This window comes from Chenopodium quinoa, unplaced genomic scaffold (genome assembly GCF_001683475.1).
Source record: "Chenopodium quinoa cultivar QQ74 unplaced genomic scaffold, ASM168347v1, whole genome shotgun sequence".
Classification (NCBI taxonomy): Eukaryota; Viridiplantae; Streptophyta; class Magnoliopsida; order Caryophyllales; family Amaranthaceae; genus Chenopodium; species Chenopodium quinoa.
The window spans coordinates 97,437-125,109 of NW_018742756.1; the positions used below are offsets into that span (position 1 = coordinate 97,437).

Sequence of the window (27,673 nt, forward strand, 5' to 3'; positions counted from 1 at the left end):
AGGACTTTTCCCACCGGTTTTCAAGTGAACCGGTGGCAAAACTATAACATTTCCCACTGATTTTCACACTGACCCGGTGGCAAAAGTGCCCCAAAAAATTAATTTTTTTTTTTATTTTTTGCATTTTTTTCACTTAAATTGTACCAAATACTTATATATAATCATAATATACATAAAACACATATATTTGCCTCAATAACTTGTAATATTACACTTTAAAAAACTAAAAAAAAATGGACATATAAACACTAACATATATATTTTTCGACATATAAACATTAACATATGCTGTCTGACAGTATACAAAAACTAATAGAACTCAGGACTTCAAGGGTGGCAAGAATGCAAAACTGATGCAGAGCAGAGCACAGTGACATTGGTGGCAATGGTGTTTGTCTTTGTAGTATCAAATGCCATTTCCCCACCCAAGCTGCTGTCCTCATTGCCGATGGCAGCTCACCTAAAACTGGAATAATCAACCCAAGATTGTAATTCAAGCCCTATAGTTCTATTTCACAATAAATTTCAACCCAATTCGGATACTACCCTTCTCTGTACAATTTCCAAGCAAATTCAAGAGGTTCCTGTGATGCAACCTTCCTAACAGCTTAACCTGAGAAACAAGAGCATGCAATAAAAGAAGGTGAGATCAAGAATCAATCATCAAAATAACTACAGCATAAAAAGAGACAGCAACTTGTCTACCACACAGGACATCTAAGGATGAACCTTGGTATAGATTAAATGCCGCTAAGAAGCTGCACTGATTAAAATATGACATTACCTGTGTTTCAAATTCTCGCTCCCCTTGCTTTGAATCAGTTGCCAGCACCTTCACAGCAACTATTTCACCAGTTGACATTTGAGCTTTGTACACAGGACCATATGCACCCTGGCCAACCAATGTTGTGAAATTCTGAGTCGCCTTCTGCAAATCCCTACAAAAGAAGTAGCCAGCTTATACTCTTATAGTCATCAAGTAAAGTGCAATCAGAGTTCTGTTCATATCAGTAGTTTAACCATGATTTGAATCTACAAGAAATTACTCTCCAACAAGGATAGATTGACAAAGAGGGTGGAGAAAGAGAGCACTTGAGATACTGAGACCAAAAATCATATTAAGATGTAAATTATACTTGAATTATACATTCTTAGCAAAGCAATGACACCAGCCAAACACAGTAATATGACATTATAAGCTGTAATGAGGTCTACTACGACAATTATTTATTACCATAAGAAAGCAATTAATACCTCCTTTTACGATTCTCACGTAAATTACAAAGAATCAAAACAGCAGCATATATGTAATAAAATCTAACACCAAGATTCAAGCATCAAGTTATGAAACATAATTGATTTGTTAGCAACATTTACAAAATCCATTGATCAATCTATAAAAATGGCACTAATCGAAATGATAAGATTTCTCATCTTCACTACCCAATTCGGTTTTATCCCTATGATCACATAAAGAGGATTGCCAATTCCTTATTTTTAATGTCTCATCGGAATAATTTTAACATTGTCACTAAAAACTTAAGTAAATTTCGGAAAGCAAACCTGTAAGCAAACTCAAGTATACCAGATGCAGAAACAACATTACTTCTCTTAAAGCCGTCAAGCCACAAAGACATCCCACTGACACTTTTTCTGTATCGTCTTGGAGATTTAGGGCCAAGGGTAACACTCATTCCATAAAACAAATTAACATTAAAATAGTTCATCCAAACAACTTATTTTTTTATTTATTTTTTTTTTACCAAATGATCCATTTACACAAAGCAATTACAACTTACAATCACCGAAGCATGGCAACAGTTTAAAGGTTTTTCGACTTTCCATGGAACCGAATTATCAAATGTACTCAACATAATTCCGTACTTCCTTTGTGTATTCGTACAATAGTTGTATAAAAATAGATAAGCAAGCTAAGCAGTTGACCTGAGCAGAAGATATGGCATAAGCATTGAGCTCACTGTCAATGTAGTAGTAGCTAACACACAAATCATCTCCCTGATAACATCATCAACAAAACATATCACAACACTTATACGATTGTACCACAAATCCACAATGTGCATTCCGTAACCCGGTCATCATTTCAATTTATATCATTGCTCTTTATGTCTCTCTGAACATCGAAAAAAAAGAAACCTGCACAAGACTCCAAAAATTACGTTAAATTCTTCGACTTTGTATAACCAATAGTTCAATTTTCCAACTTCGAATAACCCTAAATTGAGTATATACTAACAATTAAATACATGATTAACACTAGATTGTCAAAATTAATATTAGATGATTAAAGAAAAAGAAGCATCTAACCTTAGAGACTGCTTCAATGGAGGAGAGAAAGCTCATAAGCCCCTTCAATGGAGAATTTCGAGTACGCTTAAATGGAGGAGAGAGAGAGGAAAGAGTACAGCGAGAAACGCTTAAATGGACGAGGGAGAGAGGAAGGAGTACGACAAGAAAGATATGAAGGAGTATACAGAGGTTCGTTTTAATGGAGGAGAGGGAGAGGAGAGAGAGGTAGCGCAGACGAGAGAGGAGGAAAGATCAAGGAATTGAAGGAGAAAGAAAGAAGAATATAAGCGGTTTTTTTATTTCATAACACTTTTCCCACCGGTTTTGTTAGAACCGGTGCGAGAAACATACTTTTCCCACCGGTTTGGTTAGAACCAGTGGCAAATCCATTTTCCCTCTTTTTGTTTTTTTTTTTTTTTATAAAACAAAACTTTTCCCACCGGTTTTTATAATCCTTTTTCAATTTTTCTACTAGTGAAAGCTAATTGAATCAAATGAAAGTCAAACACATTCAAACAAATCTTTTTGAATCAAATAAAAGTAAAATGCATTCAATAAAGCTAATTCAATGAAATGAAAGTCAAACACAGTCAACCAAAGCTTTTTGATTGAAATTAAAGTCTAATACATTCAACAAAGCTAATTTAATTAAATAAAAGTCAATTGCATTCTACAAAGCTAATTGAATCTAATGAAAGTCATACACATTCAAACAAAGCTAATTGAATCAAATGAAAGTCAAACACATTCAAACAAAGCTAATTGAATCAAATAAAAGTCAAACACATTCAAACAAAGTTAATTGAATCAAATGAAAGTCAAATGCATTATACAAAGCTAATTGAATAATATGAAAGTCAAACACATTCAAGCAAAGCTAATTGAATCAAATGAAAGTCAAACACATTCAAACAAATCTTTCAAAATCAAATAAAAGTCAAATGCATTCAATAAAGCTAATTGAATCTAATGAAAGTCAAACACAGTCAACCAAAGCTTTTTGATTCAAATTAAAGTTTAATACATTCAACAAGGCTAATTTAATAAAAAAAAAAGTCAAATGTATTCTAGAAAGCTAATTGAATCAAATGAAAGTCAAACACATACAAAAAAAGCTAATTGAATCAAAATGACAGTCAAACACATTCAAACAAATCTTTTTGAATCAAATTAAAGTCTAATGCGTTAAACAAAGCTAATTGAATCAAATGAAAGTCAAACACATTCGAACAAACCTATTTGAATCAAATAAAAGTCAAATGCATTCATCAAAGCTAATTGAATCAAATAAAAGTCAAATGCAATCATCAAAGCTAATTGAATCGAATAAAAAACAAACACATTTAAACAAACCTAATTGAATCAAATGAAAGTCAAACACATTCAAACAACGCTTTTTGAATTAAATGAAAGTCAAATGCATTCAACAAAGCTAATTGAATCAAATGAAAGTAAAAAAAAAAATCAAACAAAGTTACTTGAATAAATTGAAAGTTAAACACATTCAAACAAAGCTTTTCGAATCAAATGAAAGTCAAATGCATTCTACAAAGTAAATTCAATCAAATGAAAGTCAAACACATTCAAGCAAACCTAATTGAATGAAATGAAAGTCAAACACATTCAAACAAATCTTTTTGAATCAAATTATAGTCAAACACATTCAAACAAAGCTTATTAAATCAAATGAAAGTCAAACACTTTCAAACAAAGCTTTTTGAATCAAATGAAAGTCAAATGCATTCAATAAAGCTAATTGAATCAAATGAAAGTCAAACACATTCAAACAGAGCATTTGAATCAAATGAAAGTCAAATGCATTCATCAAAGCTAATTGAATTGAATGTAAGTCGAACACATTCAAACAAACCTAATTGAATCAAATAAAAGTCAAATGCATTCATCAAAGCTAATTGCATCAAATAAAAGTCAAATGCATTCATCAAAGCTAATTGAATCGAATATAAATCAAACACATTCAAACAAACCTAATTGAATCAAATGAAAGTAAAAACATTCAAACAAAGCCTTTTGAATTAAATGAAAGTCAAATGCATTCAACAAAGCTAATTGAATCAAATAAAAGTCAAAAACATTCAAACAAAGTTAATTGAATCAATTCAAAGTCAAACACATTCAAACAAAGCTTTTCGAATCAAATAAAAGTCAAATGCATTCAATAAAGCTAATTGAATCAAATGAAAGTCAAACACAGTCAACCAAAGCTTTTTGATTCAAATTAAAGTCTAATGCATTCAACAAAGCTAATTTAATTAAATAAAAGTCAATTGCATTCTACAAAGCTAATTGAATCTAATGAAAGTCAAACACATTCAAACAAAGCTGATTGAATCAAATGAAAGTCAAAAACATTCAAACAAAGCTTTTTGAATTAAATGAAAGTCAAATGCATTCAACAAGGCTAATTGAATCAAAGTTAATTCAATGAAATGAAAGTCAAACACATTCAAACAAAGCTTTTCGAATCAAATGAAAGTCAAATGCATTCAAACAAAGCTTTTTGATTTAAATTAAAGTCTAATGCATTCAACAAAGCTAATTTAATCAAATTAAAGTCAAATGCATTCTACAAAGCTAATTGAATCAAATGAAGGTCTAACATATTCAAGCAAAGCTAATTGAATCAAATGAATGTCAAACACATTCAAACAAATCTTTTTGAATCAAATAAAAGTCAAATGCATTCAATAAAGATAATTGAATCAAATGAAAGTTAAACACAGTCAACCAAAGCTTTTTGATTCAAATTAAAGTCTAATGCATTCAACTAAGCTAATTTAATAAAAAAAAAAAAGTCAAATGCAGTCTACAAAGGTCATTGAATCAACTGAAAGTCAAACACATTCAAACAAAGCTAATTGTATCAAATGAAAGTCAAACACATTCAAACAAAGCTTTTTGAATCAAATGAAAGTCAAACACATTCAAACAAAGCTTTTTTTTAATCAAATTAAAGTCAAATGCATTCAACAAAGAAAATTGAATCGAATTAAAGTCAAACACATTCAAACAAATCTAATTGAATCAAATGAAAGCCAAACACATTCAAACAAAGCTTTTTAAATCAAATTAAAGTCAAATGAATTCATTCAAGCTAATTAAATAAAATGAAAGTCAAACACATTCAAATAAAGCTTTTTGAATCAAATTAAAGTCAAATAGATTCGACAAAGCTAATTGAATCAAATGAAAGTCAAAAACAATTAAACAAAGCTATTTAAATCAAATGAATGTCAAATGCATTCAACAAAGCTAATTGAACCAAATGAAAGTCAAACACATTCAAACAAAGTTAATTAAATCAAAAGAAAGTCAAACACATTCAAACAAAGCTTTTTGAATCAAATGAAAGTCAAATGCATTCTATAAAGCTAAATGAATCAAATGAAAGTCAAACACATTTAAACAAAGCTTTTTGAATCAATTTAAAGTCTAATGCATTATACAAAGCTAATTTAATTAAATGAAAATTAAACACAAATAAACAAAGCTATTTAAATCAAATGAAAGTCAAACACATTTAAACAAAGCTTTTTGAATCAAATGAAAGTCAAATGCATTCAACAAAGCTAATTGAATCTAATGAAAGTCAAACACATTCAATCAAAGTTAATTGAATCAAATGAAAGTTAAACACATTCAAACAAAGCTTTTCGAATCGAATAAAAGTCAAATGCATTCTATAAAGCTAGTTGAATCAAATGGAAGTCAAACACATTCAAGCAAAGCTAATTGAATCAAATGAAAGTCAAACACTTTCAAACAAAGCTTTTTGAATCAAATGAAAGTCAAATGCATTCAACAAATCTAATTGAACTAAAAGAAAGTCAAACACATTCAAACAAAGCTTTCTGAATCAAATGAAAGTTAAATGCATTCAACAAAGCTAATTGAATAAAATGAAAGTCAATAGCATTCTACAAAGCTAAACGAATCAAATGAAAGTCAAACACATTCAAGCAAAGCTAATTGAATCAAATGAAAGTCAAACACTTTCGAACAAAGCTTTCTGAATCAAATGAAAGTCTAATTTATTCAACAAAGGTAATTTAATCAAATAAGAGTCAAATGCATTCTACAAAGCTAATTGAATTAAATGAAAGTCAAACACATTCATGCAAAGCTAATTGAATCAAATGAAAGTCAAACACATCCAAACAAAGTTAATTAAATCAAATGAAAGTCAAACACATTCAAACAAAGCTTTTTGAATCAAATTAAAGTCTAATGCATTCTACAAAGCTAATTGATTTAAATGAAAGTCAAACACAATTAAACAAAGCTATTTATCTCAAATGAAAGTCAAACTGACGTGACTCAAGAGGGAAATTCTTTTGATGAACCAATCATATTGGTTTTAAGTCCAATAGGGTTCGAGCTTGGAGTAAAGAATCAAGAATGGGTAACATGCGCAGCCATTAAAGAAGAACTCAAGGACCAGTTGGGTTCGGACGTCGGCAGCGGCGGCGACGCGTCGATCTGGGTGCCACGCGCAATATAAAGATGTAAATTATACTTGAATTATACATTCTTAGCAAAGCAATGACACCAGCCAAACACAGTAATATGACATTATAAGCTGTAATGAGGTCTACAACGACAATTATTTATTACCATAAGAAAGCAATTAATACCTCCTTTTACGATTCTCACGTAAATTACAAAGAATCGAAACAGCAGCATATATGTAATAAAATCTAACACCAAGATTCAAGCATCAAGTTATGAAACATAATTGATTTGTTAGCAACATTTACAAAATCCATTGATCAATCTATAAAAATGGCACTAATCGGACTGATAAGATTTCTCATCTTCACTACCCAATTCGGTTTTATCCCTATGATCACATAAAGAGGATTGCCAATTCCTTATTTTTAATGTCTCATCGGAATAATTTTAACATTGTCACTAAAAACTTAAGTAAATTTCGGAAAGCAAACCTGTAAGCAAACTCAAGTATACCAGATGCAGAAACAACATTACTTCTCTTAAAGCCGTCAAGCCACAAAGACATCCCACTGACACTTTTTCTGTATCGTCTTGGAGATTTAGGGCCAAGGGTAACACTCATTCCATAAAACAAATTAACATTAAAATAGTTCATCCAAACAACTTATTTTTTTATTTATTTTTTTTTTACCAAATGATCCATTTACACAGAGCAATTACAACTTACAATCACCGAAGCATGGCAACAGTTTAAAGGTTTTTCGACTTTCCATGGAACCGAATTATCAAATGTACTCAACGTAATTCCGTACTTCCTTTGTGTATTCGTACAATAGTTGTATAAAAATAGATAAGCAAGCTAAGCAGTTGACCTGAGCAGAAGATATGGCATAAGCATTGAGCTCACTATCAATGTAGTAGTAGCTAACACACAAATCATCTCCCTGATAACATCATCAACAAAACATATCACAACACTTATACGATTGTACCACAAATCCACAATGTGCATTCCGTAACCCGGTCATCATTTCGATTTATATCATTGCTCTTTATGTCTCTCTAAACACCGAAAAATAAGAAACCTGCACATCCTTAACCTCCCCACTAACAACATCCTTCACCTTGAACCCTCCCAAAACCCTATTCTCCTGTCTATCTCTTGACTGCGTTTCAGCCCAACAACCACTCCCCAACCCAGCCCCGACAGCCACCCCCTCCCCCTGCACCACCACCAAAACCACCCTCCTTCCAGAGCCACATAAGCGCAATAGACCCCCCGCCCCAGCCCCACCAACGAAACCGCCCAAAACTTGAATTCCTTAACCCGAAACCACCCTAACTCCCATCCCTTTCCCCACCAGAAACCCCCACCCCTTTCCCTGACCCGAAACTGCCGTAGACTCGAAACTCTACCCCTGAAACCAATCCCCCACCCCCAGAATTTGTGAATTTGTGTTTTTCCTATAAAATAAAATAAATAAACTAAAATTCACAAATTAGCAACCAAAATTGACTCAATTATCAAACTAGACTCCAAAAATTACGTTAAATTCTTCGACTTTGTATAACCAATAGTTCAATTTTCCAACTTCGAATAACCCTAAATTGTGTATATACTAACAATTAAATACATGATTAACACTAGATTGTCAAAATTAATATTAGATGATTAAAGAAAAAGAAGCATCTAACCTTAGAGACTGCTTCAATGGAGGAGAGAAAGCTCATAAGCCCCTTCAATGAAGAATTTCGAGTACGCTTAAATGGAGGAGAGAGAGAGGAAAGAGTACAGCGAGAAACGCTTAAATGGACGAGGGAGAGAGGAAGGAGTACGACGAGAAAGATATAAAGGAGTACAGAGAGGTTCGTTTTAATGGAGGAGAGGGAGAGGAGAGAGAGGTAGCGCAGACGAGAGAGGAGGAAAGATCAAGGAATTAAAGGAAAAAGAAAGAAGAATATAAGCGGTTTTTTTTTTATTTCATAATACTTTTCCCACCGGTTTTGTTAGAACCGGTGCGAGAAACATACTTTTCCCACCGGTTTGGTTAGAACCAGTGGCAAATCCATTTTCCCTCTTTTTTTTTTTTTTTTTTTTATAAAACAAAACTTTTCCCACCGGTTTTCAAGAACCGGTGGCAAAAGGGGGATGCCTTTTTCAATTTTTCTACTAGTGAAAGCTAATTGAATCAAATGAAAGTCAAACACATTCAAACAAATCTTTTTGAATCAAATAAAAGTAAAATGCATTCAATAAAACTAATTCAATGAAATGAAAGTCAAACACAGTCAACCAAAGCTTTTTGATTGAAATTAAAGTCTAATACATTCAACAAAGCTAATTTAATTAAATAAAAGTCAATTGCATTCTACAAAGCTAATTGAATCTAATGAAAGTCATACACATTCAAACAAAGCTAATTGAATCAAATGAAAGTCAAACACATTCAAACAAAGTTAATTGAATCAAATAAAAGTCAAACACATTCAAACAAAGCTTTTCGAATCAAATGAAAGTCAAATGCATTATACAAAGCTAATTGAAAAATATGAAGGTCAAACACATTCAAGCAAAGCTAATTGAATCAAATGAAAGTCAAACACATTCAAACAAATCTTTCAAAATCAAATAAAAGTTAAATGCATTCAATAAAGCTAATTGAATCTAATGAAAGTCAAACACAGTCAACCAAAGCTTTTTGATTCAAATTAAAGTCTAATACATTCAACAAGGCTAATTTAATAAAAAAAAAGTCAAATGCATTCTAGAAAGCTAATTGAATCAAATGAAAGTCAAACACATACAAAAAAACCTAATTGAATCAAATGACAGTCAAACACATTCAAACAAAGCTTTTTGAATCAAATTATAGTCTAATACGTTAAACAAAGCTAATTGAATCAAATGAATGTCAAACACATTCAAACAAAGCTAATTGAATCAAATGAAAGTCAAACACATTCAAACATAGCATTTTTAATCAAATTAAAGTCTAATGCATTCAACAAACCTAATTGAATCAAATGAAAGTCAAATGCATTCTATAAAGCTAATTGAATCAAATGAAAGTCAAACACATTCTACAACAGCTTTTTTAATCAAATGAAAGTCAAATGCATTCATCAAAGCTAATTGAATCGAATGAAAGTCAAACACATTCGAACAAACCTATTTGAATCAAATAAAAGTCAAATGCATTCATCAAAGCTAATTGAATCAAATAAAAGTCAAATGCATTCATCAAAGCTAATTGAATCGAATAAAAAACAAACACATTTAAACAAACCTAATTGAATCTAATGAAAGTCAAACACATTCAAACAACGCTTTTTGAATTAAATGAAAGTCAAATGCATTCAACAAAGCTAATTGAATCAAATGAAAGTAAAAAAAAATCAAACAAAGTTACATGAATCAATTGAAAGTTAAACACATTCAAACAAAGCTTTTCGAATCAAATGAAAGTCAAATGCATTCTACAAAGCAAATTCAATCAAATGAAAGTCAAACACATTCAAGCAAACCTAATTGAATGAAATGAAAGTCAAACACATTCAAACAAATCTTTTTGAATCAAATTAAAGTCAAACACATTCATACAAAGCTTATTAAATCAAATGAAAGTCAAACACTTTCAAACAAAGCTTTTTGAATCAAATGAAAGTCAAATGCACTCAATAAAGCTAATTCAATCAAATGAAAGTCAAACACATTCAAACAGAGCATTTGAATCAAATGAAAGTCAAATGCATTCATCAAAGCTAATTGAATTGAATGAAAGTCGAACACATTCAAACAAACCTAATTGAATCAAATAAAAGTCAAATGCATTCATCAAAGCTAATTGCATCAAATAAAAGTCAAATGCATTCATCAAAGCTAATTGAATCGAATATAAATCAAACACATTCAAACAAACCTAATTGAATCAAATGAAAGTTAAAACATTCAAACAAAGCCTTTTGAATTAAATGAAAGTCAAATGCATTCAACAAAGCTAATTGAATCAAATAAAAGTCAAAAACATTCAAACAAAGTTAATTGAATCAATTCAAAGTCAAACACATTCAAACAAAGCTTTTCGAATCAAATAAAAGTCAAATGCATTCAATAAAGCTAATTGAATCAAATGAAAGTCAAACACAATCAACCAAAGCTTTTTGATTCAAATTAAAGTCTAATGCATTCAACAAAGCTAATTTAATCAAATAAAAGTCAATTGCATTCTACAAAGCTAATTGAATCTAATGAAAGTCAAACACATTCAAACAAAGCTGATTGAATCAAATGAAAGTCAAAAACATTCAAACAAAGCTTTTTGAATTAAATGAAAGTCAAATGCATTCAACAAGGCTAATTGAATCAAAGTTAATTCAATGAAATGAAAGTCAAACACATTCAAACAAAGCTTTTCGAATCAAATGAAAGTCAAATGCATTCAAACAAAGCTTTTTGATTTAAATTAAAGTCTAATGCATTCAACAAAGCTAATTTAATCAAATTAAAGTCAAATGCATTCTACAAAGCTAATTGAATCAAATGAAGGTCTAACATATTCAAGCAAAGCTAATTGAATCAAATGAATGTCAAACACATTCAAACAAATCTTTTTGAATCAAATAAAAGTCAAATGCATTCAATAAAGATAATTGAATCAAATGAAAGTTAAACACAGTCAACCAAAGCTTTTTGATTCAAATTAAAGTCTAATGGATTCGACTAAGCTAATTTAATAAAAAAAAAAGTCAAATGCATTCTACAAAGGTCATTGAATCAACTGAAAGTCAAACACATTCAAACAAAGCTAATTGTATCAAATGAAAGTCAAACACATTCAAACAAAGCTTTTTGAATCAAATGAAAGTCAAACACATTCAAACAAAGCTTTTTTAATCAAATTAAAGTCAAATGCATTCAACAAAGCAAATTGAATCGAATGAAAGTTAAACACATTCAAACAAATCTAATTGAATCAAATGAAAGCCAAACACATTCAAACAAAGCTTTTTAAATCAAATTAAAGTCAAATGAATTCATTCAAGCTAATTAAATAAAATGAAAGTCAAACACATTCAAATAAAGCTTTTTGAATCAAATTAAAGTCAAATAGATTCGACAAAGCTAATTGAATCAAATGCAAGTCAAAAACAATTAAACAAAGCTATTTAAATCAAATGAATGTCAAATGCATTCAACAAAGCTAATTGAATCAAATGAAAGTCAAACACATTCAAACAAAGTTAATTAAATCAAAAGAAAGTCAAACACATTCAAACAAAGCTTTTTGATTCAAATGAAAGTCAAATGCATTCTATAAAGCTAAATGAATCAAATGAAAGTCAAACACTTTCAAACAAAGGTTTTTGAATCAAATGAAAGTTAAATGCATTCAACAAATCTAATTGAACTAAAAGAAAGTCAAACACATTCAAACAAAGCTTTCTGAATCAAATGAAAGTTAAATGCATTCAACAAAGCTAATTGAATAAAATGAAAGTCAATAGCATTCTACAAAGCTAAACGAATCAAATGAAAGACACATTCAAGCAAAGCTAATTGAATCAAATGAAAGTCAAACACTTTCAAACAAAGCTTTCTGAATCAAATGAAAGTCTAATTTATCCAACAAAGGTAATTTAGTCAAATAAGAGTTAAATGCATTCTACAAAGCTAATTGAATTAAATGAAAGTCAAACACATTCATGCAAAGCTAATTGAATCAAATGAAAGTCAAACACATCCAAACAAAGTTAATTAAATCAAATGAAAGTCAAACACATTCAAACAAAGCTTTTCGAATAAAATTAAAGTCTAATGCATTCTACAAAGATAATTGATTTAAATGAAAGTCAAACACAATTAAACAAAGCTATTTAAATCAAATGAAAGTCAAACTGACGTGACTCAAGAGGGAAATTCTTTTGATGAACCAATCATATTGGTTTTCAGTCCAATAGGGTTCGAGCTTGGAGTAAAGAATCAAGAATGGGTAACATGCGCAGCCATTAAAGAAGAACTCAAGGACCAGTTGGGTTCGGATGACGGCAGCGGCGGCGACGCGTCGATCTGGGTGCCACGCGCAATATAAAGATGTAAATTATACTTGAATTATACATTCTTAGCAAAGCAATGACACCAGCCAAACACAGTAATATGACATTATAAGCTGTAATGAGGTCTACTACGACAATTATTTATTACCATAAGAAAGCAATTAATACCTCCTTTTACGATTCTCACGTAAATTCTAAAGAATCAAAACAGCAGCATATATGTAATAAAATCTAACACCAAGATTCAAGCATCAAGTTATGAAACATAATTGATTTGTTAGCAACATTGACAAAATCCATTGATCAATCTATAAAAATGGCACTAATCGGACTGATAAGATTTCTCATCTTCACTACCCAATTCGGTTTTATCCCTATGATCACATAAAGAGGATTGCCAATTCCTTATTTTTAATGTCTCAACGGAATAATTTTAACATTGTCACTAAAAACTTAAGTAAATTTCGGAAAGCAAACCTGTAAGCAAACTCAAGTATACCAGATGCAGAAACAACATTACTTCTCTTAAAGCCGTCAAGCCACAAAGACATCCCACTGACACTTTTTCTGTATCGTCTTGGAGATTTAGGGCCAAGGGTAACACTCATTCCATAAAACAAATTAACATTAAAATAGTTCATCCAAACAACTTATTTTTTTATTTATTTTTTTTTACCAAATGATCCATTTACACAGAGCAATTACAACTTACAATCACCGAAGCATGGCAACAGTTTAAAGGTTTTTCGACTTTCCATGGAACCGAATTATCAAATGTACTCAACATAATTCCGTACTTCCTTTGTGTATTCGTACAATAGTTGTATAAAAATAGATAAGCAAGCTAAGCAGTTGACCTGAGCAGAAGATATGGCATAAGCATTGAGCTCACTATCAATGTAGTAGTAGCTAACACACAAATCATCTCCCTGATAACATCATCAACAAAACATATCACAACACTTATACGATTGTACCACAAATCCACAATGTGCATTCCGTAACCCGGTCATCATTTCGATTTATATCATTGCTCTTTATGTCTCTCTAAACACCGAAAAATAAGAAACCTGCACATCCTTAACCTCCCCACTAACAACATCCTTCACCTTGAACCCTCCCAAAACCCTATTCTCCTGTCTATCTCTTGACTGCGTTTCAGCCCAACAACCACTCCCCAACCCAGCCCCGACAGCCACCCCCTCCCCCTGCACCACCACCAAAACCACCCTCCTTCCAGAGCCACATAAGCGCAATAGACCCCCCGCCCCAGCCCCACCAACGAAACCGCCCAAAACTTGAATTCCTTAACCCGAAACCACCCTAACTCCCATCCATTTCCCCACCAGAAACCCCCACCCCTTTCCCTGACCCGAAACTGCCGTAGACTCGAAACTCTACAACTGAAACCAATCCCCCACCCCCAGAATTTGTGAATTTGTGTTTTTTTTATAAAATAAAATAAATAAACTAAAATTCACAAATTAGCAACCAAAATTGACTCAATTATCAAACTAGACTCCAAAAATTACGTTAAATTCTTCGACTTTGTATAACCAATAGTTCAATTTTCCAACTTCGAATAACCCTAAATTGAGTATATACTAACAATTAAATACATGATTAACACTAGATTGTCAAAATTAATATTAGATGATTAAAGAAAAAGAAGCATCTAACCTTAGAGACTGCTTCAATGGAGGAGAGAAAGCTCATAAGCCCCTTCAATGGAGAATTTCGAGTACGCTTAAATGGAGGAGAGAGAGAGGAAAGAGTACAGCGAGAAACGCTTAAATGGACGAGGGAGAGTGGAAGGAGTACGACGAGAAAGATATGAAGGAGTACAGAGAGGTTCGTTTTAATGGAGGAGAGGGAGAGGAGAGAGAGGTAGCGCAGACGAGAGAGGAGGAAAGATCAAGGAATTGAAGGAGAAAGAAAGAAGAATATAAGCGGTTTTTTTTTTATTTCATAACACTTTTCCCACCGGTTTTGTTAGAACCGGTGCGAAAAACATACTTTTCCCACCGGTTTGGTTAGAACCAGTGGCAAATCCATTTTCCCTCTTTTTTTTTTTTTTTTATAAAACAAAACTTTTCCCAGCGGTTTTCAAGAACCGGTGGCAAAAGGGGGATGCCTTTTTCAATTTTTCTACTAGTGAAAGCTAATTGAATCAAATGAAAGTCAAACACATTCAAACAAATCTTTTTGAATCAAATAAAAGTAAAATGCATTCAATAAAGCTAATTTAATTAAAAAGTCAATTGCATTCTACAAAGCTAATTGAATCTAATGAAAGTCATACACATTCAAACAAAGCTAATTGAATCAAATGAAAGTCAAACACATTCAAACAAAGTTAATTGAATCAAATAAAAGTCAAACACATTAAAACAAAGCTTTTCGAATCAAATGAAAGCCAAATGCATTATACAAAGCTAATTGAATAATATGAAAGTCAAACACATTCAAGCAAAGCTAATTGAATCAAATGAAAGTCAAACACATTCAAACAAATCTTTCAAAATCAAATAAAAGTCAAATGCATTCAATAAAGCTAATTGAATCTAATGAAAGTCAAACACAGTCAACCAAAGCTTTTTGATTCAAATTAAAGTCTAATACATTCAACAAGGCTAATTTAATAAAAAAAAAAAGTCAAATGCATTCTAGAAAGCTAATTGAATCAAATGAAAGTCAAACACATACAAAAAAACCTAATTGAATCAAATGACAGTCAAACACATTCAAACAAAGCTTTTTGATTCAAATTAAAGTCTAATGCGTTAAACAAAGCTAATTGAATCAAATGAATGTCAAACACATTCAAACAAAGCTAATTGAATCAAATGAAAGTCAAACACATTCAAACAAAGCATTTTTAATCAAATTAAAGTCTAATGCATTCAACAAACCTAATTGAATCAAATGAAAGTCAAATGCATTCTATAAAGCTAATTGAATCAAATGAAAGTCAAACACATTCTACCACAGCTTTTTAAATCAAATGAAAGTCAAATGCATTCATCAAAGCTAATTGAATCGAATGAAAGTCAAACACATTCGAACAAACCTATTTGAATGAAATAAAAGTCAAATGCATTCATCAAAGCTAATTGAATCAAATAAAAGTCAAATGCATTCATCAAAGCTAATTGAATCTAATAAAAAACAAACACATTAAAACAAACCTAATTGAATCAAATGAAAGTCAAACACATTCAAACAACGCTTTTTGAATTAAATGAAAGTCAAATGCATTCAACAAAGCTAATTGAATCAAATGAAAGTAAAAAAAAATCAAACAAAGTTACTTGAATCAATTGAAAGTTAAACACATTCAAACAAAGCTTTTCGAATCAAATGAAAGTCAAATGCATTCTACAAAGCAAATTCAATCAAATGAAAGTCAAACACATTCAAGCAAACCTAATTGAATGAAATGAAAGTCAAACACATTCAAACAAATCTTTTTGAATCAAATTAAAGTCAAACACATTCATACAAAGCTTATTAAATCAAATGAAAGTCAAACACTTTCAAACAAAGCTTTTTAAATCAAATGAAAGTCAAATGCATTCAACAAAGCTAATTTAATCAAATGAAAGTCATATGCATTCTACAAAGCTAATTGAATCAAATGAAAGTCAAATGCATTCATCAAAGCTAATTGAATTGAATGAAAGTCGAACACATTCAAACAAACCTAATTGAATCAAATAAAAGTCAAATGCATTCATCAAAGCTAATTGCATCAAATAAAAGTCAAATGCATTCATTAAAGCTAATTGAATCGAATATAAATCAAACACATTCAAACAAACCTAATTGAATCAAATGAAAGTTAAAACATTCAAACAAAGCCTTTTGAATTAAATGAAAGTCAAATGCATTCAACAAAGCTAATTGAATCAAATAAAAGTCAAAAACATTCAAACAAAGTTAATTGAATCAATTCAAAGTCAAAAACATTCAAACAAAGCTTTTCGAATCAAATAAAAGTCAAATGCATTCAATAAAGCTAATTGAATCAAATGAAAGTCAAACACAGTCAACCAAAGCTTTTTTATTCAAATTAAAGTCTAATGCATTCAACAAAGCTAATTTAATCAAATAAAAGTCAATTGCATTCTACAAAGCTAATTGAATCTAATGAAAGTCAAACACATTCAAACAAAGCTGATTGAATCAAATGAAAGTCAAAAACATTCAAACAAAGCTTTTTGAATTAAATGAAAGTCAAATGCATTCAACAAGGCTAATTGAATCAAAGTTAATTCAATGAAATGAAAGTCAAACACATTCAAACAAAGCTTTTCGAATCAAATGAAAGTCAAATGCATTCAAACAAAGCTTTTTGATTTAAATTAAAGTCTAATGCATTCAACAAAGCTAATTTAATCAAATTAAAGTCAAATGCATTCTACAAAGCTAATTGAATCAAATGAAGGTCTAACATATTCAAGCAAAGCTAATTGAATCAAATGAATGTCAAACACATTCAAACAAATCTTTTTGAATCAAATAAAAGTCAAATGCATTCAATAAAGATAATTGAATCAAATGAAAGTTAAACACAGTCAACCAAAGCTTTTTGATTCAAATTAAAGTCTAATGGATTCGACTAAGTTAATTTAATAAAAAAAAAAAGTCAAATGCATTCTACAAAGGTCATTGAATCAACTGAAAGTCAAACACATTCAAACAAAGCTAATTGTATCAAATGAAAGTCAAACACATTCAAACAAAGCTTTTTGAATCAAATGAAAGTCAAACACATTCAAACAAAGCTTTTTTAATCAAATTAAAGTCAAATGCATTCAACAAAGCAAATTGAATCGAATGAAAGTCAAACACATTCAAACAAATCTAATTGAATAAAATGAAAGCCAAACACATTCAAACAAAACTTTTTAAATCAAATTAAAGTCAAATGAATTCATTCAAGCTAATTAAATAAAATGAAAGTCAAACACATTCAAATTAAAGCTTTTTAAATCAAATTAAAGTCAAATAGATTCGACAAAGCTAATTGAATCAAATGCAAGTCAAAAACAATTAAACAAAGCTATTTAAATCAAATGAATGTCAAATGCATTCAACAAAGCTAATTGAATCAAATGAAAGTCAAACACATTCAAACAAAGTTAATTAAATCAAAAGAAAGTCAAACACATTCAAACAAAGCTTTTTGAATCAAATGAAAGTCAAATGCATTCTATAAAGCTAAATGAATCAAATGAAAGTCAAACACATTCAAACAAAGCTTTTGGAATCAATTTAAAGTCTAATGCATTCTACAAAGCTAATTTAATTAAATGAAAATTAAACACAATTAAACAAAGCTATTTAAATTAAATGAAAGTCAAACACATTTAAACAAAGCTTTTTGAATCAAATGAAAGTCAAATGCATTCAACAAAGCTAATTGAATCAAATGAAAGTCAAACACATTCAATCAAAGTTAATTGAATCAAATGAAAGTTAAACACATTCAAACAAAGCTTTTCGAATCGAATAAAAGTCAAATGCATTCTATAAAGCTAGTTGAATCAAATGGAAGTCAAACACATTCAAGCAAAGCTAATTAAATCAAATGAAAGTCAAACACTTTCAAACAAAGCTTTTTGAATCAAATGAAAGTCAAATGCATTCAACAAATCTAATTGAACTAAAAGAAAGTCAAACACATTCAAACAAAGCTTTCTGAATCAAATGAAAGTTAAATGCATTCAACAAAGCTAATTGAATAAATTGAAAGTCAATAGCATTCTACAAAGCTAAACGAATCAAATGAAAGTCAAACACATTCAAGCAAAGCTAATTGAATCAAATGAAAGTCAAACACTTTTAAACAAAGCTTTCTGAATCAAATAAAAGTCTAATTTATTCAACAAAGGTAATTTAATCAAATAAGAGTCAAATGCATTCTACAAAGCTAATTGAATTAAATGAAAGTCAAACACATTCATGCAAAGCTAATTGAATCAAATGAAAGTCAAACACATTCAAACAAAGTAAATTAAATCAAATGAAAGTCAAACACATTCAAACAAAGCTTTTTGAATCAAATTAAAGTCTAATGCATTCTACAAAGCTAATTGATTTAAATGAAAGTCAAACACAATTAAACAAAGCTATTTAAATCAAATGAAAGTCAAACTGACGTGACTCAAGAGGGAAATTCTTTTGATGAACCAATCATATTGGTTTTAAGTCCAATAGGGTTCGAGCTTGGAGTAAAGAATCAAGAATGGGTAACATGCGCAACCATTAAAGAAGAACTCAAGGACCAGTTGGGTTCGGACGACGGCAGCGGCGGCGACGCGTCGATCTGGGTGCCACGCGCCGGCTCCCTAGCTCCAGCCTGAGTTCAACTACACAGAGGTGGGGCGCGTGCCAATGGTGGCGGCGCGTGAGATGGTAGTTCAGCGACAGTACGAAAAGAAAGATTTTCTTAACTTAGGATTTTCTAGGGTTTTTACCTTTCACTTGAAAGGGTTTTTCTTGTTTTAAGCAATTAGGTTTCTTCTTAATTTTTGTTATTTTAGTTTAAAATAATTTCTAAGTCAATTAGGAATTGTTTAAAGAAGTTTTAGGTTAATTAGAACTAGTCTTATTACTAGTTCCTAGTTCCATTAGAATTGGTTTTCCTATCCTATCTAGGATACTTGGGGATCAAGGCTGGGGTTTTTTTCCTAGTTCGAATAGACTTAGGAATAGTTAGTTTTAGTCTATAAGTAAGGGATTTTTCGTGGCTTTGTATACACAACCAGAAAATCAAATAAAATTAATTGTTTTATTTGCTTAATTGCTTACAAATTCTTTTGCTAGTTTACAATTCAAGGAGTTGTTTTGATAATTAGAACGTTCAATTCTTAGTTCTATGAGTAGTCTAAGTTTTGTTCATCAAAGTACTTAGGTCTAGGAGTGGTCTAGGTAATTTGAGAGGCGTTGAATTCGTTCCAAGAGTGGTCGTTTTCAAAGTCATATCCGGTTCGTTATTCTTAAGTTGTTCGATTTTCTTAGGAAAATTCGAAGGGCTTGTGTTACTTGTGTGATTTTAGAATCTTTATTAAGTTAAGGGGTTTAAATCCACATCAAATTGGTATCAAGTATCGATTTCCTATGCCAAGACTAGAAGATATGCTTGATGAGTTACATGGTTCTACCATATTTTCCAAGATCGATCTTAGAAGTGGCTACCATCAAATGCGAATTAGAGAAGGAGATGAATGGAAGACTGCTTTCAAAACTAAGCAAGGATTATATGAATGGATGGTCATGCCTTTTGGGCTATGCAATGCGCCAAGTTCATTTCATGAGGCTCATGAACGAGGTACTTCGACCCTTCTTTAATAAGTTCATTGTCGTTTACCTTGATGATATATTAGTCTATAGTCGAGATAATATTGAGCATATTGATCATTTTAGAAGATTATTTGAAACCTTAAGAGAACAACAACTATATGGCAAACTTGAAAAGTGCTCATTCATGGTTCCAAGTATTTCTTTTCTTGGTTATATTATTTCGGGAAAGGGTATTGAAGTGGATCCCGAAAAGGTGGCTGCTATTTTTACTTGGGTGGCGCCTAAAAACATTCCTGAAGCACGTAGTTTTCATGGTCTTGCATCGTTCTATAAAAGGTTCATTAGAAAATTTTCTAGTATCATGGCACCTTTCACGGAACTGATGAAGAAAGGGGATTTTGTGTGGACTAATTCGGCGCAACAAGCATTTGAGACAATCAAGGAAAGACTATGCAATACACCGGTTCTAGCTTTGCCTAACTTTGATAAATTGTTTGAGGTTGAATGTGATGCAAGTGGAGTAGGTATAGGTGCGGTTCTAAGGCAAGAGGCAAGACCTATCTCTTACTTTAGTGAGAAACTAAGTGGTGCAAAGTAGAACTACTCTAACTATGATCGTGAATTCTATGCCATTGTAAGTGCTTTAGATCATTGGTCTCATTACTTAAGACCAAAACCTTTTGTGCTACATTCGGATCATGAAGCTTTGAAGTATATCCATGGACAACAAAAGTTGAATTATAGACATGCCAAGTGGGTTGAGTTCCTACAATCTTTTACGTTTTCTTCAAAGTACAAGGAAGGCAAGGCGAATGTGGTTGTCGATGCACTATCAAGGAGATCTTATTTGCTAGCCATGGTGGATGCTAGGATCATTGGTTTTGACCATATACTTGATTTATATGCAACATGTCCGGATTTGGCAAAAGAGTACAAAGACCCTTCACGTAACTTTGTGCTTCAAGATGGCTTCTTATTTCGAGGTAACAAACTTTGTATTCCTTAATGTGGTGTGCGTGAATTGCTTATTAGAGAAGTGCATAGTGGTGCAATTGCGGGGCACTTTGGTGTTCACAAAACAGTTGATATGCTTAGTGAATATTTCTATTGGCCAAAGATGATCAAGGATGTTCAAAGTGTGATTTCAAGATGTACTACTTGTCAAAAGGCAAAGAGTTTTTTTTTCAAAGGGCTTATATACACCTCTTCCAGTTCCAGATTTCCTTGGGATAGTGTTAGCATGGACTTCATTGTTGGACTACCACGAACTCAAAGAGGGAAGGATGCTATTATGGTTGTAGTTGATAGATTCTCAAAGATGGCTCACTTTTTTCCAATGCACAAGACAGATGATGCGCAACATGTAGCTAATCTATACTTCAAGGAAATTGTTCGACTTCATGGAGTTCCTAGAAGCATAGTTTCGGATAGGGACTCAAAGTTCCTTAGTCACTTTTGGAAGTGTTTGTGGAAGCTACTTGGAACAAAGCTCATGTTTAGTACTTCTCATCATCCTCAAACAGATGGTCAAACTGAGGTAACCAATCGAACCTTAGGTACTTTACTTAGAGGGTTGGTTAGTAAGACTCAAAAGGATTGGGATATGAGACTTTTCCATGCAGAGTTTGCTTATAATCGGTCACCTTCATCAACTACACAACAAGCTCCATTTGAAGTTGTTTATGGTATTAATCCGTTCTTGCCTATTGATTTGCTTCCATTAAACAAAGAGGACATCCATATTGATGCTAAGAAACAGCTTGAAGTTTTTAAGAGGACATGTGAACAAGTTAAAGCAAAAATTGAGAAGATGAATAACTTGTACAAAGCAAGGTCAAACAAAAAGCGCAAACAACCTACATTCAAGCCGGGAGATCTTGTTTGGTTACACTTAAGGAAGAAAGATTTCCAAGCAAAAGGAAGAACAAGCTCATGCCTAGAGCCGACGACCCTTTTGAGGTTTTAGAAGCTCATGGTGATAGTGCTTACAAACTTGATTTACCAAGCAAATATGGTAATGTAAGTGCTACTTTCAATGTTGGTGATTTGTCTCCTTACCTAGATGATGTGAATTTGAGGACAAATTCTTTTGAAGAGGGGGAGAATGATGTGAATCAAGAAGGAAATTCTTTTGAAGAATCAATCATATTGGTTTTAAGTCCAATAGGGTTCGAGCTTGGAGTAAAGAATCAAGAATGGGTAACATGCGCAACCATTGAAGATGAACTCAAGGACCAGTTAGGTTCCGACTACGGCAGCAGCGGCGACGCGCCGATCTGGGTGCCACGCGCCGGCTGCCTAGCTCAAGACTGAGTTCAGCTACACAGAGGTGGGGCGCGTGCCAATGGTGGCGGCGTGTGAGATGGTGGTTCGGCGGTAGTACGAAAAGAAAGATTTTCTTAACTTAGGTTTTTCTAGGGTTTTTGCTTGCAAGTTTTAACCTTTCACTTGAAAGGGTTTTTCTTGGTTTAAGCAATTAGGTTTCTTCTTAATTTCTGTTATTTTAGTTTAAAAATAATTTCTAAGTCAATTAGGAACTTTTTTAAGAAGTTTTAGGTTAATTAGAACTAGTCTTATTACTAGTTTCCTAGTTCCATTAGAATTGGTTTTCCTATTCTATCTAGGATACTTGGGGATCAAGGCTAGGGTTTTTGTCCTAGTTCGAATAGACTTAGGAATAGTTAGTTTTAGTCTATAAGTAAGGGATTTTTCGTGGCTTTGTACACACAACTAGAAAATCAAATAAAATTAATTGTTTGTTTTGCTTAATTGCTTACAAATTCTTTTGCTAGTTTTCAATTCAAGGAGTTGTTTTGATAATTAGAACGTTCAATTCTTAGTTCTAGGAGTAGTCTAAGTTATGTTCATCAAAGTACTTAGTTCTAGGAGTGGTCTAGGTAATTTGAGAGGCGTTGAATTCGTTCCAAGAGTGGTCGTTTTCAAAGTCATATCCGGTTTGTTATTCTTAAGTTGTTCGATTTTCTTAGGAAATTCGAAGGGGTTGCGCTACTTGTGTGATTTTAGAATCTGTATTAAGTTAAGGGGTTTAAATCCACATCACAAACACATTCAAACAAAGCTTTTTGAATCAAATTAAAGTCAAATGAATTCAACAAAGCTAATTGAATCAAATGAAAGTCAAACACATTCAAATAAAGTTAATTGAATCAAATGAAAGTCTAACACATTCAAACAAAGCTTTTTGAATCAAATGAAAGTCAAATGCATTCTATAAAACTAATTGAATCAAATGAAAGTCAAACACATTCAAGCAAAGCTAATTGAATCAAGTGAAAGTCAAACACTTTCAAACAAAGCTTTCTAAATCAAATGAAAGTTTAATGCATTCAACAATGCTAATTTAATCAAATAAAAGTCAAATGCATTCTACATAGCTAATTGAATCAAATGAAAGTCAAACACATTCAAGCAAAACTAATTGAAACAAATGAAAGTCAAACACATTCAAACAAATCTATTTGAATCAAATGATAGTCAAATGCATTCAATAAAGCTAATAGAATCAAATGAAAGTCAAACACAGTCAACCAAAGATTTTTGATTCAAATTAAAGTCTAATGCATTCAACAAAGCTAATTTAATCAAATGAAAGTCAAATGCATTCTACAAAGCTAATTGAATCAAAAGAAAATCAAACACATTCAAAAAAAGCTAAATGAATCAAATGAAAGTCAAACACATTCAAACAAACCTAATTGAGTCAAATGAAAGTCAAACACATTCAAACAGTGCTTTTTGAATCAAATGAAAGTCAAATGCATTCATTAAAGCTATTTGAATCGAATAAAAGTCAAACACATTCAAACAAACCTAATTGAATCAAATGAAAGTCAAACACATTCAAACAAAGGTTTTTGAATCAAATGAAAGTTAAATGAATTCATTCAAGCTAATTGAATCAAATGAAAGTAAAAAACATTCAAATAAACCTTTTTGAATCTAATTAAAGTCTAATGCATTCTACAAAGCTAATTGAATCAAATTAAAGTCTAATGTATTTTACAAAGCTAATTGAATCAAATGAAAGTCAAACACATTTAAACAAAGCTTTTTGAATCAAATTAAAGTCTAATGAATTAAACAAAGCTAATTGAATCAAATGAAAGTCAAACACATTCAAACAAAGCTTTTTGAATTAAATGAAAGTCAAATGAATTCAACAAAGCTAATTGAATCAAATGAAAATCAAACACATTCAAACAAACCTAATTAAGTCAAATGAAAGTCAAACACGTATAAACAAATCTTTTTGAATCAAATGAAAGTCAAATGCATTCATCAAATCTAATTGAATCAAATGAAAGTCAAATACATTCAAACAAACCTAATTGAATCAAATGAAAGTCAAACACATTCAAACAAAGCTTTTTGAATCAAATGAAAGTCAAATGAATTCATTCAAGCTAATTAAATCAAATGAAAGGCAAACACATTCAAATAAAGCTTTTTGAATCAAATTAAAGTCTAATGCATTCTACAAAGCTAATTGAATCAAATTAAAGTCTAATGCATTCAACAAAGCTAATTGAATCAAATGAAAGTCAAACACATTCAAGCAAAGCTAATTGAATTAAATGAAATTCAAACACATTCAAACAATTCTTTTTGAATCAAATAAAAGTCAAATGCATTCAATAAAGCTAATTGAATCAAATGAAAGTCAAACACATTCAAACAAAGCTGATAGAATCAAATGAAAGTCAAACACATTCAAACAAAGCTTTTTGAATCAAATTAAATCTAATGCATTGAACAAAGCTAATTGAATAACATGAAAGTCAAACACATTAAAAAAAAGCTAATTGAATCAAATGAAAGTCAAACACATTCAAACAAACCTAATTGAGTCAAATAAAACTCAAACACATTCAAACAAAGGTTTTAGAATCAAATGAAAGTCAAATGCATTCAACAACGGTAATTGAAACAAATGAAAGTCAAACACATTCAAACAAACCTAATTGAGTCAAATGAAAGTCAAACACATTCAAACAGAGCTTTTTGAATCAAATGAAAGTCAAATGAATTCATTCAAGCTAATTGAATCAAATGAAAGTCAAAAACTTTCAAATAAACCTTTTTGAATCTAATTAAAGTCTAATGCATTCTACAAAGCTAATTGAATCAAATTAAAGTCTAATGCATTCTACAAAGCTAATTGAAATAAATGAAAGTCAAACACATTTAAACAAAGCTTTTTGAATCAAATTAAAGTCTAATGAATTAAACAAAGCTAATTGAATCAAATGAAAGTCAAACACATTCAAACAAAGCTTTTTGAATTAAATGAAAGTCAAATGCATTCATCAAATCTAACAGAATCAAATGAAAGTCAAACACATTCAAATAAACCAAATTGAGTCAAATGAAAGTCAAACACATTCAAACAGAGCTTTTTGAATCAAATTAAAGTCAAATGCATTCATCAAAGCTAATTGAATCGAATGAAAGTCAAATACATTCAAACAAACCTAATTGAATCAAATGAAAGTCAAACACATTCAAACAAAGCTTTTTGAATCAAATGAAAGTCAAATGAATTCATTCAAGCTAATTAAATCAAATGAAAGGCAAACACATTCAAATAAAGCTTTTTGAATCAAATTAAAGTCTAATGCATTCTACAAAGCTAATTGAATCGAATGAAAGTCAAATACATTCAAACAAACCTAATTGAATCAAATGAAAGTCAAACACATTCAAACAAAGCTTTTTGAATCAAATTAAAGTCAAACACATTCAAAGAAAGCTTATTAAAACAAAAGAAAGTCAAACACTTTCAAACAAAGCGTTTTAAATAAAATGAAAGTCAAATGCATTCAACAAAGCTAATTTAATCAAATGAAAGTCATATGCATTCTACAAAGCTAATTGAATCAAATGAAAGTTAAACACATTCAAGCAAAGCTAATTGAATTAAATGAAAGTCAAACACATTCAAACAAATCTTTTTGAATCAAATAAAAGTTGAATGCATTCAATAAAGCTAATTGAATCAAATGAAAGTCAAACACAGTCAACCAAAGCTTTTTGATTCGAATTAAAGTCAAATACATTCAACAAAGCTAATTTAATCAAATAAAAGTCAATTGCATTCTACAAAGCTAATTGAATCTAATGAAAGTCAAACACAATTAAACAAAGCTATTTAAATCAAATGAAAGTCAAACATTTTCAAACAAAGCTTTTTGAATTAAATGAAAGTCAAATGAATTCATTCAAGCTAATTGAATCAAATGAAAGTCAAACACATTCAAATAAAGCTTTTTGAATCAAATTAAAGTCTAATGCATTCTACAAAGCTAATTGAATCGAATGAAAGTCAAACACAATTAAACAAAGCTATTTAAATCAAATGAAAGTCAAACACATTCTAACAAAGCTTTTTGAATCAAATGAAAGTCAAATGCATTCAACAAAGCTAATTGAATCAAATGAAAGTCAAACACATTCAAACAAAGTTAATTGAATCAAATGAAAGTCAAACACATTCAAACAAAGCTTTTTGAATCAAATGAAAGTCAAATGCATTCTATAAAGCTAATTGAATCGAATGAAAGTCAAACACATTCAAGCAAAGCTTTCTAAAACTAATGAAAGTTTAATGCATTCAACAAAGCTAATTTAATGAAATAGAAGTAAAATGCGTTCTACAAAGCTAATTTAATTAAATAAAAGTCAAACACATTCAAGCAAAGGTAATTGAATCAAATGAAAGTGAAACACATCCAAACAAATCTATTTGAATCAAATGATAGTCAAATGCATTTAATAAAGCAAATTGAATTAAATGAAATTCAAACACATTCAAACAATTCTTTTTGAATCAAATAAAAGTCAAATGCATTAAATAAAGCTAATTGAATCAAATTAAAGTCAAACACAGTCAACCAAAACTTTTTGATTCAAATTAATTCAACAAATCTAATTGAATCAAATTAAAGTCTAATGCATTCAACAAAGCTAATTGAATCAAATGAAAGTCAAACACATTCAAGCAAAGCTAATAGAATTAAATGAAATTCAAACACATTCAAACAATTCTTTTTGAATCAAATAAAAGTCAAATGCATTCAATAAAGCTAATTGAATCAAATTAAAGTCAAACACAGTCAACCAAAACTTTTTGATTCAAATTAATTCAACAAATCTAATTTAATCAAATAAAAGTCAATTGCATTCTACAAAGCTAATTGAATCAAATGAAAGTCAAACACATTCAAACAAAGCTGATAGAATCAAATGAAAGTCAAACACATTCAAACAAAGCTTTTTGAATCAATTTAAAGCTAATGCATTAAACAAAGCTAATTGAATAACATGAAAGTCAAACACATTCAAAAAAAGCTAATTGAATCAAATGAAAGTCAAACACATTCAAACAAACCTAATTGAGTTAAATAAAACTCAAACACATTCAAACAGAGCTTTTTGAATCAAATGAAAGTCAAATGCATTCATGAAAGCTAATTGAATCGAATGAAAGTCAAACACATTCAAACAAAGC

The 27,673-nt window shown here is 30.7% G+C and overlaps 2 protein-coding genes across 2 annotated transcripts; one reads left to right on the plus strand and one right to left on the minus strand.

The window, feature by feature from the left end:
• Positions 1 to 278: 278 nt before the first annotated feature.
• Positions 279 to 2,237, minus strand: LOC110724328 (calcium/calmodulin-regulated receptor-like kinase 1). The gene is made up of 4 exons (XM_021903750.1): positions 1,564 to 2,237; positions 677 to 938; positions 559 to 613; positions 279 to 466 (listed from the first exon to the last, which is right to left on the minus strand). The coding sequence occupies exons 1-4, from the start codon at positions 1,725 to 1,727 to the stop codon at positions 279 to 281; spliced, it is 669 nt and encodes a 222-aa protein (XP_021759442.1). The 5' UTR covers positions 1,728 to 2,237.
• A 17,759-nt stretch (positions 2,238 to 19,996) lies between these two features.
• LOC110724329 lies at positions 19,997 to 22,111 on the plus strand. Its single transcript, XM_021903751.1, has 3 exons — positions 19,997 to 20,688; positions 20,785 to 21,075; positions 21,178 to 22,111. The coding sequence occupies exons 1-3, from the start codon at positions 19,997 to 19,999 to the stop codon at positions 22,109 to 22,111; spliced, it is 1,917 nt and encodes a 638-aa protein (XP_021759443.1).
• Positions 22,112 to 27,673: the final 5,562 nt, after the last annotated feature.

Bases quoted from the DNA above. Each gene is read 5' to 3' on its own strand.
- LOC110724328 (XM_021903750.1), bottom strand. From the start codon at position 1,727: ATGAACTATTTTAATGTTAATTTGTTTTATGGAATGAGTGTTACCCTT. The intron at 939-1,563 runs GTTTGCTTTCCG...CTTCTTTTGTAG, and splicing joins ATACTTGAGTTTGCTTACAG to GGATTTGCAGAAGGCGACTC. The intron at 467-558 runs GTACAGAGAAGG...TGATTATTCCAG, and splicing joins CTTGAATTTGCTTGGAAATT to TTTTAGGTGAGCTGCCATCG.
- LOC110724329 (XM_021903751.1), top strand. From the start codon at position 19,997: ATGGTTCTACCATATTTTCCAAGATCGATCTTAGAAGTGGCTACCATC. The intron at 20,689-20,784 runs GCAAGAGGCAAG...TGCCATTGTAAG, and splicing joins GGTATAGGTGCGGTTCTAAG to TGCTTTAGATCATTGGTCTC. The intron at 21,076-21,177 runs GTACAAAGACCC...ATTGCTTATTAG, and splicing joins TGTCCGGATTTGGCAAAAGA to AGAAGTGCATAGTGGTGCAA.